General features: G+C 29.9%; 1 protein-coding gene and 1 long non-coding RNA gene across 2 annotated transcripts; both read right to left on the bottom strand.

Moving 5' to 3' along the window:
• Positions 1-8964: 8964 nt before the first annotated feature.
• On the bottom strand, positions 8965-9880 carry LOC140182837 (uncharacterized). The gene is made up of 2 exons (XR_011879024.1): positions 9494-9880; positions 8965-9401 (listed from the first exon to the last, which is right to left on the bottom strand). It is a non-coding gene; the product is annotated as an uncharacterized lncRNA (long non-coding RNA).
• Positions 9881-13845: 3965 nt separating this feature from the next.
• On the bottom strand, positions 13846-14586 carry LOC112736118 (uncharacterized). The gene is made up of 2 exons (XM_025785460.3): positions 14438-14586; positions 13846-14352 (listed from the first exon to the last, which is right to left on the bottom strand). Exons 1-2 carry the CDS (start codon positions 14522-14524, stop codon positions 14002-14004), a joined length of 438 nt encoding a protein of 145 aa, XP_025641245.1. The 5' UTR covers positions 14525-14586; the 3' UTR covers positions 13846-14001.
• Between the last annotated feature and the right edge of the window lie 436 nt (positions 14587-15022).

Raw genomic sequence — 15022 nt, 5'->3', positions numbered from 1 at the left:
CAAGAAATTCGTTTTCATGGAGGAAGAAGAAGAAGAGTAGGAGAAGAAGAAGGAGAAGGAGGAACGCGAAGCACGCCATGGAGATCGTATATGCGTCAGCGTGCTTTTTGTTAAGTTTCTCCCAATTTGTATGACTTGTAAACCAAATGACTTGTATGTGTAGTACTCCTCTAAAAAATATAAGGTAATGTCTAATTTTAGAAACAAATTTATTTTTACTCGTTTCATTATTACTCGCAAATAAAAATAACAAACCAAAAGATATTAAAAATATTATTTGTACATTAAAATTAGTTATTAAAATCAGTTACTATATATTTTATATAAATACATATATAATTTAATTTATTTTTAGTATATTTTATATTTTAATGGATATTCTACCTTAATAATTAATTTTAGTAATTAATTTTAATGTACATATAATACACGATTGAAAAAAATATTTATCAGAATTATACTAAGAAAATATATTAAACAAAATTCATTTTTAAAACCTTTCTCAAAGATTGCATAGGTCAGATTCCTATAAGAGTTACAGAGCAAATGAACAGGAGATTCCTATAAGAAAATATATTAAACAAAATTCATTTTTAAATCATTCCCCCACACAGATTGGACTTGCATGCCCCACAAAATTTGGCACTACCAATTTGTTTGGAAATCTCCAGCCATTGATTGTCGATCTAATGGCATGGGAGACAATTTTTAACTAATACAAATCATAACTTATGATTTGTATCAAATTGTAATTAACGGCTTCTATTAAACTGTTATCAAGTATCATATCCGTGAATTATACATCGAAATCATCATTTACCTCTATTACACGTATGTAGTTATGATAAAAAAAAGTCTTCCAACGTCACAATATTTACACACACTACACATTCGTACCCACAATATTAAGAGTTTTTAACTTTTTATTTAGTATAAATATTCATCTCGGTTGCCAATAATTTTTCAAAGAACCATGAGCTCTCCAACCAAAAAAAAAATCCATTTTAGTTTGTACTCTTTAATATTGTAAAATTAATTAGTCCTAGTTAATGATTTCTTTTTAAAATATACTTATGTGATACGTTAATTATTAATATATTTTTATTTAATTTTTATAAATAAAAATAATTTAAAAATAATTAATATTTTTTAATTTTATACAATAAATTTAGTCAATATATTAAAAAGAGATAACAAAAAAATATTTAAAAAAAATTAAATAACCCTAACAATTACTCAAAATACAAAACTCCTAACAAAAGAAATTTGTCAATTCTTGTTGGTTTCTAACGAAAAAATTAACAGTTTAACATGTCATATATGATTATTTTGTTAATATAGAAAAAATATTGATAAAGAGACCAATCAATCTTATAAAAATAAAGATCAAGAGTCAAAAAGAATTTTTTTTTTTATTAAAGTCTTCATTGTCTTTCGAAATAATTGTTCAAATTTAAGATTTTTTCTCTTTTAGTTATTATTCGTTTGAGTCAAATTTTGAATTCGAATATACTTATTCTAAGACAAAAAATTTTATCACTAAATCAAGACTTTGCATATATGAAAGTATTATGTTTTTTTTTTTTTTTTTTTTTTTGGTCATATGAGAGTATTATGGTTATTATGAGTTGGAAACTTGGAAGAGGTTAAGATGGGCTATGTACTAAATGACCAAAATTAAGATAGTCTATCTAATCGTAAAAAAATGGGTGATGCTGTAACATTGGAAAAACATCATAATAGTCCAATTGGTCTATCCAATCCATTTTTTCACTCGCCATATCAAGGCTTGGTTGACCCAATAACCAATTGAATGTTTTGAGGAATAGTTTGGGCTCAGAATTATAACATCAGATTGGGTTTAGTTGCATATTGATATTTATCGTAAAAAATCATTTAGTGATAATTAATTTTTGAATTTATTATATAAAAATCATCTAGATAGAAAAATTAATTAAATGATTTTGTAAAGCTTTTTATACTGATAATGCATCTATTTTTTTTTGAATTAGTGGATCCATATAAAATAAAAGGTAAAATATATATTTTTTTAAATTTATCAAAAAATTTTAAAATATTTTAAAATTTTATTTTATTTTAATTTTGTTCTATAAATTTTTATTTTATATTAAATATATTTTTAATAATTAAATTTTTAAAAATTTACGACCAATTCAGTAATAATATATAATAATTATATTTAATTTGTTCATATTAAAAGTTATTTTTGTGAAATTATTACTGAATTTGTCCTAATTTTTTGAAAAATCAATTGTCATAGGTATATTTGATGCAATTCAAAAATTTTTAGGACGAAATTAAAATAAAATAAAATTTATAAATATTTTAAAAATTTTTAACAAACTTTAAAGACAAAAAATATCTTTTACACTAAAATAAATATCTATTTATTTTTATTATATAAAAGGTAATACCAACTTCTTCGGCATTAAATTTAAGTCATGTTTTATTCTCTAATAATATCATGTAAGTAATTTTAATTACTTGACAAAACTTAAAAAATCAACGAATCAACTATTATAAAATCATAACCCATAATTAATTAATTTATTACATATTATTATTCAATAGAAATATAAAATACTAATTAAATATAATTAACATCTACATTAAAAGTATTATAATAATAATATTAATTATAACAAAATTTAAGTTACAAATATTTAAATTCTATATCATTTGACCTATTTATATATTATATATAAGATTCTCGCAAAAAAAATATATTATACATAAGACTCTTACTACTATTATTTTATTTTACAAACTCTCACATCAATTGTTGAAGATTTCTCCAAATAACCTCAAATTTGGCATAACAAAATATCCTTATTAGATGCATTCAAATATATCATGATTATATAATCGATTCCTATTTTTATATTATAGTATTCGTATTCTTATTCATAATCAATTTTATCTAACTATAATTTTTTAATTATTTTTAAACTACAGAGTATCTCAAAACTACACAATAGAACATCTTCCTTTAGACAATATAACTAAATAAACAGATAATTAGTTTACCAAAATCTGCGTGGTTTATCTATGAAAAAATATTTACACTAATAAATAAAAAAGAATCTATCTACTTAATTAAAAATAATTATATTAAATGATAAGGTACAAAACAAAAATACTTATTACATTTTAAAAATAAATTTATAAAAAAATATTCTTATTACTTTTACTATTTATATTTTTTTATTATTTTGTAATACTTTATATTTAATTATATTTTAAAATCCTTATAATTATACTTAGTTCAACATGCTATTAGTTGTTGCTTTTGTATTAATTAAAATAATAAATGTTAACAATTTTATTTATTAATTTTTACTATAATTTACGAACATAGTAGGAAACACCTCCTCATGTAATTATGAGAAAAAAACATGATAAACAAATTTAAACATTTGTTATAAGACAAAAATATCTATACTATAAAATATTTGAAAATAAAATATGCAAATGATTTGTATAAGCCAATTAAAGGTCATTGCAACAATTTTTAACCCTTTATTTATGTTGTCATTTTTTTTTGTATATTTGACTTGATATATTTCTCCACAAAATAACTTTTAACACAATATTTCTAAAATTATTATTATTACTTGTTAATTATTATATATATAAATTAAAAATAAATTATATATTTTTTTACTCTTTAAGCATCAACTTTATTCTTCGTATTTTTATAGATTTTTCTTTAACATCTATTTGTTATTTTTTCTAATGCATGCAATTTTTCAGTGACATCTATAATAGTAAGAGTAAAAATTTTTAGAATATTTATTGTCTGTGTACATATATTGAATAAGTTATTTTTAATAAGAATAATTTAAATAATATAAAATAAAAATAGATGTTAACATTTTTTTGACGTACTTTGTCAAATAATGTCTCAATTGATACAAATTTAAAATAGTATCGGAGAATGGTCAAAACTGATTCTTTGTTCACAGCAGTTGCGAGAACAAGTATGGTTTCGTTGTACATTGGTTAGTGAATACAAAGATATGCTCTTTTTATAAAATTTTAAACAAGAATAATATTTCTACACTAAATTAGCCACCATGTATTTCTGTATAAATACATGTATAGTTTAATTTATGCTTAATGTATATTTTGCATTTTAATGAGTATTCTATACTAGTGGTTAATTTTAGTGTACACCTAATATAGTTAATTTTTAAATATTATTTTTTTAGTTTAAAGAAGTATATTTTATATAATAAATTGAACACACTATAATCTTATTTTAAGGGGCCTACCACTATAAAACTTTATACGCAAAAAGTTTTCCAACATAATTTTAACTTCATTTAGTCTTCGGTTATTCTTATTTAACTATTATATTATAATATATTCAGGTAACTATTCAGTTAGCACAACTTTGAGTATAAAATATATGTCTATTAGAATTTTCTGTGTCTGTTAGGACTCACTGTGTCTGCTAGGGTTTGAGAGTTATACAAAATCAGAGTATTTTTTGCATACGTACTAGTATGATCAAATTATGTTGCATTAGTTTTCTTTGTTTCCTGAGCGTATTAATGGAGTTAGGAGAGTCTTCCTACCATCAAAATTTTTCTGTGAATCTAAATGTCTCAGAGGAGGAGGAGAAAACTTTAGTGTTAGATGAGGAGGATGTGGGAAGGGAGTGGAGAATTGTAGTAAAAACCTTATCGAAAGATTAATAGCGGATAGGAGTATCTCTGCGGGAACAATAGAAGCTGCCTTCAACGCCATTTGGAACCAACCGGAGGGATTCAGAGTGAAAGCACATGGAGATAACATCTTCTAATTTTTCTTTGGGAAAGAATCAGAATTGATTCGGGTGGAATGGATCCTCTTGGCTTTTCAAATAATATATGATTCATCTGAGAAGGTGGTATACAAAGATGTAGATTGAGAATGAAGATTACTCTGTGTTATCAAGGTGGATTCAATTGTGGAATATGCCAGAGCATTGCAAAAAGATTGAATCTACAAAGAAGATTGGAGGAAGGCTAGGAGAAGCGATGGAGTCAGACTACTTTATGATGAAAGGCAGGGAGGATAGAATAATGAAGGTTATAGTTAACACTGATGTCAACAAAATCTTAAAATAGTCTATTAAAATTGCTAGCTCGAATAGAGCAGTTTTTGAGGTCTCCCTACGCTATGAACGACTGGGAATATATTGCATCTACTGCAGATATATTGGCCACAAAGCTAGAAACTGTTAGGTATTCCTAGAACAGTCCAATCAGCAAGATCATATGGAGGCCGAATGGAGTGGGAATTTGAAAGCTTATCAGATGGGATGGAGAGTTTTGGAAAATAAGGAGAACGATAATCCAAACAGAGGTAGAACCGAGAGAGAATCAGTAAGTCCTATGAAAAGATCTACCCGAGTAACTCTTTTGAAAGGTTTTTCTCAACTGTCAGTGACAAATCTTCTAAGATAAAATACAAACCAGATTCAAGAAACCTCACTAAACCTTTCTATACATAATCAAACCTACATACCTTTTTGTCCAATCAGAATTTCAACAACCAACCCAACGCCAAACTACAGTGGCTAACGCCAAAATCCAAACACTCCACAAAGACCAAACACACGACCTATAATACCGAACACAAATCCAAGCCAGGACACAAAGCAACACCACTTCATCAAGGAATATAACCTAAACACAATGCCTACAATAAATATTACCACAAATGACCTTCCCAACCAAATTACCCTCATTCCACAACTATTTAATTTCGGAGCTAGGAAAAAAGGAGGGATCGGTGGAATGGAAGGATGTCAAGGCGGGAGGGGACAAGGGGATGGGAGAGGAGGGGGTTACAAAGAGAAAGATAAAGCATCTGGTACGCAGTATTAAAATGGTTGACTTTATTAACCCAATTTTGGGCATCAAAAGAGGCATGGTGGTAGTGGAGGAAGAAAGGGATGAAAGAAAAGAATTAGTGCTGCAAGAATACAATGCTGATTGGGGAATGGGTGCCTACCCAAATCAGGCACCCAAAGGTCAATGAAGATGATTACGTTTGCGTGGAATTGCCGGAGTTTAGAAAAATCCATGACAGTTTACAACATACAAGAGATTAAAAGATCCCATTCTCCTGAGGTGATTTTTCTTAGTGAAACGAAAAATCATTCCTCATTTGTGGAGAGAAAGCCTAAGGAATGTGGTTATGATGAAATTTTTTGTGTAAAGCCAAGGGGGTTGGCCGGAGGATTAGCCTTGGCTTGGAAGGAAACCATAAAACTGGAGGTGATTAGAGCTAAAGATTTTTTCATTTTGTTCTCTATGGAGGACCATGAGAGGTAGATTTTTCGGCAGATTGTTGGGGTCCATTTACATATTTTTGAACAGCAGAAAAATGAGCAGTACGGAGTATTATTATATGCTATTAGAATGTGTGGGATAAATACCTACTGATTGGAGATTTCAATGCTATTATAAATGCGGAAGAGAAGGAATAAGGGAGAGATAAAACCCCACAATCTGCCCAGGGCTTCCATGACTTCATCAACAATGGGAACTTAATTGATAAAGATTTTGTCGAGAAGAAGTATACTTGGTGGAATAGGAGTTGTCAGGAAAGGATAATATGGGAATGAATTGATAGAGGGCTTATGTCAATTGACCTTAGAAGTGAGTATCCATTGGTAATGATCACACACTTAGAAGATAATGGATCATATCACAGGCCGCTGCTGCTATGCTCCAACCCGAATCACAGTAAAAGCAAAAAACAGTTCAGATTCCAAGAGAGATGATGTAAAAACAAAGAGGTGGACATCATTGTAGAAAATAGTTGGAAAGAAGATTTTCTTGATGTACTGCTTATTCTAAAAACTCTAGATAGAAAATTGTGAAATGACAAGCATCTAGTACTAGTAATGCAAGAAAGAAAATAGAAAGAATTGAAAAGGAACTGGAAGCAATGAAAAGCGACCCAACCTCGACCAACAAAACACAGATGCTGGTGCTAGAAGAATAATTATCAGAGGCTATCATTAACGAGGAGCAATTTTGGAGAGAAAAATTACGGGTCAAATGGATAAAGTAGGGAGACCAGAATACCAATTTTTTTCACGCAAAAACCAAAGCCAAAAATAGAAGAAATAAAATCTGAAAACTAGAGAAAGACAATGGAAAGTGGTGGATGACTCCAGAGACATTTGGAGTAAGAGCCCAAAACTTCTTTGAAGACCTCTTTACTACGGGGGTGCCACAAGACCCAGAAGAAATGTTTGCAAGTTTTGGAAGGAAGGTAACTGCTGATATAAACCGGAAACTCACTAAATTGTTTGGTGAATACGAGATAAAACAAGTTGTTGTCTCGATCAACCTAGAGGCAGCTCCCGGAAGTGAGTGTTTTACGGCAAAATTCTTTTAATTTTACTGAAACAAGATTAAAGGGAACATGATTAGTGTTGTCAAGAGTTTCTTTGGAGGGGGGAGACTGCTTAGGAGTTTTAACCACACTAAAATATGTCTCATTCCAAAGGTGTCGAACACAACTACCATGAACCAAGTTAGACCTATTAGTCTCAGTATAGTATTCTATAAGGTAATATCTAAGATTCTGGTGTATAGATTTTAGCCTTATATGGATGCTTTAATTAATGCTAATCAAAGTGCTTTCATTCATGGAAAATTAATTAGTGATAATATTTTAGTAGCCCACGAGTGTATGTATTTTTTGAAAAATAATGTTAGAAGTTTTGAAATTGTCTATGAAAGTTGATATGAGCAATGCCTATGATCGAGTGGAATGAAATTTTGTGTGGTTCCTAATGGGAAAAATGGGATTTCATTCTAGATGGATTAGATGGATTAAAGAGTGTGTAACTACTATGTCTTATTCTGTTATTGTGGATGATTTTTCTAACGAATTTTTTAAACCAAGCAGAGGACTCCGACATGAGATCTTCTCTCACCATATCTTCTTTTAATCTGTACAGAAGTATTATTCTATCTGCTCCACAAGAGAGAACAGAATAACCTAATTTAGGGAGTAAAGTTGACTAGTAGATGCCCATCTATTTTCCACCTGCTATTTGCAGATGATTCCCTAATATTTTGAAAAGCCACAAGAGTGAATTGTGATAATCAATTATTAATCTTTCAGAAGTATTGTGAAGTCAGTGGGCAAGTTGTTAATTTAAATAAATCTACTATTTTTTTTCAATAAAAATACTAATCAACAAGTTAGGGCAGAACTAGCAGCAGCTCTTTAAGTTGCTAATGTAAGTGTTCAAGATAAATACCTAGATTTACTGTCTATTGTGAGTAGATCTAAGAAAGCAACCTTTTCATATGTCAAGAAGAAAGTGATGAAAAAATTACAGCACTGGAAAAGGGTGCTATTATTAGTAGGTAGGAGGGAAGTGTTAATTAAAGCAATTAGTACAACTATACCAATATATACATTAGGCTGCTTTAAGCTGTTGAAAACTTTTTTAGATGAACTTCATAAACTAATGATTCAGTTTTGGTGGGGCCAAAAACAGAATGAACGACGAATGCAGTGGATAAGTTGGGATACAATGATCAGAAACAAAAAGGATGGTGGTCTAGAATTTAAAGATTTAAAAGCTTTCAACCTAACTATGTTGGCTAAACAGGATAGGAGGTTATTAACTAACCAGCAAATTTTATTCTGCAAAATTCACAAGTAAAAGTACTTCAAACATACCTCTTTTCTGGAAGCACAACCAGGAATAAGATCGTCTTGGGTCTGACAGAACTTGTTTGTAGGAGGAAAAGTGCTAAAAAAAGGTAACAAATGGATAGTCTCCCCACTTTACCTGATGCAAATACACGAGGACCCTTGGTTCGGGACAAAATTTTCTTTTAGGGTTCCGAAAATGAAAATAAAAATGAATAATATTTCTGGGTAACTCAAGTAATTGATGAAGCAGGAAGATAAAAGTAGGAATCAATCTAACAATTATTTTCTATAGAAACAACCCAAACAATCTCGCAAACATCAATTCAAGATGGAGACAAATCCATTAAATGGATTTACAATAATTCTGAAGATTATACAATTCAAACAGGGCATAAAGTGGCGTATCAATTTTATCACCTACCTGGTAATATTCTTCATCCACGGTTTGAAGCTACTCCCCTATGGAAGCAAATCTAGAAAATGAGAGCCTATTCAAAAGTGAGGAACTTCTAATGGAGATTTGCTCACAATGGCCTAGCAGTTATGACAAAAATTCATCAAAGGATCCCCATGTCAGTCACGTCTATCCTCGTTGTAGAACCTACCTAGAAATTGCCCTGCATGCCCTCCTCTTCTGCCCAGTCAGTAGTGCGGTGTGGGACAAAACACAGCTAGTCAGTTTCATTTCTACCAACCCAAATCTGCAGCCGTGGGAGTGGTGTTTGAAGCTCATCACCCAAATTAACTTAAACATTCAAATGAAGAATGAAATCTCTAAACTTAGCTTGCCTACCTTCTATGGAGTTTATGGCTGAACAGGGATAAAAGTGTGTTTGAAAATAGAAGTCTGGATCCTGAAAAATTTCTATCCCAGGCTACATGCATGGAGGAGGAATTCTCGAAATTGAATCTCTATCTGTTACACTCTCTTTGATTGAGTTTCGTGACTTTTTCTTTTACTTTTTTTCTCCAATTTTCTTTGAGATTTTGTTAAGTGATACTAGCTAGCTTTAGTTATGCATTGGAAAATTTCCTTTCTTTCGTAATGAGTTGTCCGTAATAGCAATTGAGGTAGAGTAAGAAATTGAAAGCATGAGTGTGTTCTCATACATTGATGCAGGAAGTAGAATTGAAGAAGAAGGAGACTTTGAAACGTGGAAGGTGGAAGTAGTAAAATGGTGAAACTGGAAGTGAAAGTGAAAGGATAAAACCGAAACTCATTCATTGAAAATTGTACTACTACAGTACTCAAAAATAAATTAATACAATATATATATATATATATAGTGAAGTATCAATATAAACTAATTAATCTCTTATATTCATTCACAGCCTCCCCTCAAACTTAGTAGTGGATTGAAGAATCACTCTAAATTTGTCTCGAAATTTGTGAAATAGAGATGATGAGAAAGGTTTGGTGAAAATATCCCTAATCTGATCTATAGAAGGTATATGGAGGACATAAAGTTGTTTTTAATTTACCATCTCTCTTAGACAGTGAAGGTCAATTTTCATGTGTTTGCACCTAGTATGAAGGACCGGGTTAGCCGCTAATGAGCAAGCACTTTGATTATCACAGTAAATAGTAGGTGCTATGGATTGTGGAATTCGAAGCTCCTTTAGAAGATACTGTATAGACACTAATTCTGACTGAGATGCTGCCATGCTCCTATACTCTGCCTCAGTGCTACTACGACTAACTTTGGCTTGCTTATTGCTCCTCCATGATACCAAATTGCTTCCTAAGTATACACAATAGCCAGTAACTGATTTCCTGTCCTCCAAATCCCCTGCCCAATCTGCATCTGCGAATGCAAGTAGTCTCAAGTTAGTACATTTTTGAAATTTAATACCTACTGATACTGTACCTACAATATATCTGCGTTTGACAGCTTTCCAGTGCTCAATTGTTGGAGAGTGCATGTATTGAGAGACCTTGTTCACAGAGAAAGCAATATCTGGTCTTGAAATAGTCAAATACTGAAGTGATCCAACAATCTCTCTATACAGTTTTGGATCCTGAAAGTGTTCAGCACCATCTGATGTAAGCTTTAAGGCTGAGATCATAGGGGTAGGCATTGATTTTGCAGTGTCCATTTTGGCTTTTTGTAATAGATCTCAAGCATACTTTTGTTGGAAAACTATAATGGATCCATCTGCTAAATAGGAGAATTCTAACCCAAGAAAATAACTGAGTTTTCTAAGATCTTTAAGCGGAAAGATTTTGTTAAGATCAGAGATAAGTTTATCTATTTCACCAGGGTCACTTCCAGTGACAACAATATCATCTACATAGGCTAAGAGAAAAGTGGTAGATGTATCAGTATGTTTAACAAACAATGAAATATCACTTTTGGTTCTAGTGAAACCAAACTGTAATAACGTAGCAGTCAATGTATTGAACCAAGCTCTTGGAGCTTGCTTCAATCCATAGATTGCCTTGTTCAACTTACAAACCTGTGATGTATTTCCAAATTGGTAACCAGCTGGTGGATACATGTATACCTCTTCTTCAAGAATACCATTCAGAAAGGCATTATCAAAATCAAATTGTCTTAGTGTCCATCCACGTGATAGAGCTATAGTAATTACAATTCTCACGGTAGTAGGTCTCACAACTGGACTGTATATTTGGCTGTAATCTATGCCTTCAACCTGCAAAAAATCCTTCGCAACTAATCTGGCTTTGTACCTGATGATGTTGCCTAATGGATCTCTTTTTATAGCAAATACCCATTTAGAATCAATAACAGTTTTATGCTTTGGTGGTTCAACTAAATTCCAGGTGTTACATCTTACTAAAGCTTAGATTTCAGCATCCATTGCATTTTTCCAATGTAAACACTGAAGAGCTTGTTTAACATTTTTTGGGATATTGTTAATCAAATCATAAGGTTCTACTGAAGTTATAGCTAATGCTTGAGGTCTATTGTTTCTGGTTTTTGATCTTGTGAGCATATTATGAGTATTAGAAGATGTAGTAGAACTAGTGTTTGTAGGACTTTCAAAAGGTAAACAAATTTCAAGACCTGAAATTGGGATGGAAGAATTCTGATCGAGGCTAGTACTAGAAGAGGTATGCTTAGTAATTTGAGTGTCAGGACAGGTAGTCGATGAGGTAGAATCTGAGATATCTAAAAGAGGTAGAGTTTGGAAAGGGTTAGAAGTCTTGGGTAAAGTTTTGAATGTAAAAGCTGGCAGATTTTGAACTGTATCATGATTCACCACTAAATTTTTATTGTGAAATAGAGAATTGTAAGAAAATTCAGTTTTATCAAATATCATATGTCTTGAATAGTGAATTTTCCCATCTTTAGTCATGCACTTATAACCCATGTAGTTACTAATAGCCAAAAAATAAGCACTTTTCTGATTTGAAAGCAAACTTTACTTTATTAGAAGATCTTAAATAAGGAAAGTAAACACATCCAAATATTTTAAATAATGTTATTTTATGGAGTTAACTTTTTTGCATTGTTAATTTGAATGGCAGTTCCACTATTATTGTTTTATGTCATGAACAGAAATTTTCGACCTGTGCAACTAGTTTATATATATATATATATATATATATAGTTCAAAAAGAACATATCCTCACAAGTAGGGATAGACCTATCTTATAAGGAGAGAGGTCACCTGCCCCATTTTAGAATTTTGAAGAAAAAATAAAAATTATGATATTATTTTTATTCCCATAGTAAATTATAGATAATTTTTTTTATAAGATTTATCATAAAAAATATTTTATTTAGTTAAACTTAACTTGGAGTAATGTTTACTTTGTTAAATCTGATTTAATATTCAAACTAAAAATAAATAGATCAACTCAATAAAAAAATTAATAAAAAGGATAATATATTTTTTTTAAACTAACCAATTAGTTAATTAACAAACTAAAAGTTTAATTTTTAAACATATATGAAATTATTAATATCTTTTTTCATCTTAAAAAATTATTTAATGTAAGAAAGAACATTATCTATCTATCTATTAATTAATATTATCTACTTTAGCTCTTAAATTACTCCTTTAAAACCCGTTATTTATGTTAAAAAATTTTTTTTTGCCATAAATATTATAACAAATGAGTTTTATAATTGAGTAAGAGGTAATCAATAATTAAATTTTTTTGATACCTAAATATAATTCTAACTTCAAATTATAAATACTAGTGTATTAATGGGTTTGACGTGACTATTAATTAGCTTTTTTATTTATTAAATATGTGTAAAAATAGTAAAAATATAATTAATTGAGAACATAGGATAACAAATTGCTTATAATTTAACTAAGATTTTGAGTTCAGATTTTAGAAATAGCAAAAAAAATTATTTTTTAAAAATCGTATATAATAAAAGGTATTTTTTAAAATAAAAATTGTGTACTAATTCTTTTTAATTTCTATATCTCTATTCTCTATTACAAAAAATATAAATATTAATATTTCAACAAAATTTATTTTAATATATTTTCACTTCCACTATTAAAATTTTTTGGGTCTATCACTACTTACAAGAATATATGACACGGAAAAAAAAAAAGAAATAACTCTAACTAACAACAAAAAATAAAGAAAGAGAAAAAACATTACATAAAAAAAACTAAATTCATCAACTAAAATAAATGTAAAAATGAAAACAACAAATAAAGATATAATTTTATACATTTCTAATATCAACTTTGTACTATACAAATTTTAAATAGAAAAACATTAAATTTAACATTAATTTACTTATATTTTAATTATTTATAAACAATATAAATTTATTAAAATATGCTATATACTATTATTAATTTAGGAAAAGTATAGGGTACCAACATATCATCTGTCAATTTATTACCAACAATAATTAATTATTATATTTTAAACATATATATAAAGAGACACATTCAAAAAATATAAAAACACTTTTATTAAACACAATCATAAAAAAGACATTTTTATTAGACACATCCACAAAAACACTTCTATTAAACACAGTTATAAATAAAAGTTCGCAGAAGTTGGCAGAAATGCTGTTGGTAACCTAGCGGGATTGATTAATTTATCATTCTCTGCATCGCGTATGTCTAACTCTAGTACGAATAAAATGTTAAGACATGAATTGATAGTGAATAATGATGGCAGTCCTGAAAGAAGGAGTATAAACAATGAAAGGAAGGGTTAAAACTTAAAAAAACGGATGAATTTGCTATACATTACATTGGATGAAAATGAAATGACATGGTATGATCGGAAAGAAACATAACTAAGAACACATGGACTATGATGAGAGTGGGGTTACAATGAATTAATAATATTCATTCACTCTGTTTTTCAATGGCTTTCAGAAGAGCTTCTGTAAGGTGTGTTACGTCCAGAGTTTGGTCGTTTTCTTGTGGCACAGCAATAATGGCGTCCATGCTGAAACCACCCTCGCATGATACTTTGGCATTCTCAACATTCACACTCATTTCTTCAAATGCCTCCAATATTGAAACCAGCTTCTCACCCCCTTTCTCGCACTTTATCCTCACCACAAACCTTCCACCCTTCACCTTCTCCACTTTCACTACTTCCTTCTTAAGGGAAACTGCATCTTCATACTCTCTTTTAATGCTTTCCAGTGCCACCTTTAGCTTGTATATGTATACAATACTCCTTCTCTTGCCCTTCAAAACATAAACAGTAATAACTTAATTGGTTAGAATAGTGCATATGGAATGTAAAGGAATAAGGAAGAGTAAGTTTGGTTACTTTGAGAGAATTATTAGAGTTGGCAAGTGCTCGCAGAATGTGAAGTTTTCTGCGCAAAGATATCCTTCTCTGAACCCTGCAAGTCATTGGTGAGTTCCTTCCTCTCTTTCCTGCTTTGTGTGAAGAAGAATGTTAAAGGTGGGGTTCATGCCATGGGGATTTATATAGTATATTAGGTGGTGAATGTGAATCTGTCGTATATGAAAAACTAATAATTAAATAATTAAAAGCACCATAAAGCTCTTCTTGATTATTCACCCTAAAACACCTTTTTAATTTTCTCTTGGAGAAGGAGTAGGAGAATATATTGGTATTGGTAAATGGTAATAATAATGCTCTCTATCCATAAAGTGCCTAGCTCCATAATTGGTATTATATTATTTAATTTGGATTATTAATGACAACATTATTATGAATGGAATTAAAGTGCATGCACCCCTTAATGGAATATGTACAGCAACAACACAAGAGAAGACAATATGTCTCTGGTGCATGGTGAAAGGGATTGGTAGCAGAAGAGAAGCTAAACAAAAAGAAACAAGGGACAAGTAGTTGTCATATTCATCATGAAACTGTTAAAATGTT

Source organism: Arachis hypogaea, chromosome 20 (assembly GCF_003086295.3).
Source record: "Arachis hypogaea cultivar Tifrunner chromosome 20, arahy.Tifrunner.gnm2.J5K5, whole genome shotgun sequence".
NCBI lineage: Eukaryota > Viridiplantae > Streptophyta > Magnoliopsida > Fabales > Fabaceae > Arachis > Arachis hypogaea.
Note: the sequence above shows the minus strand (reverse complement) of the source record. Positions and strands in the feature narration are given on the sequence as shown.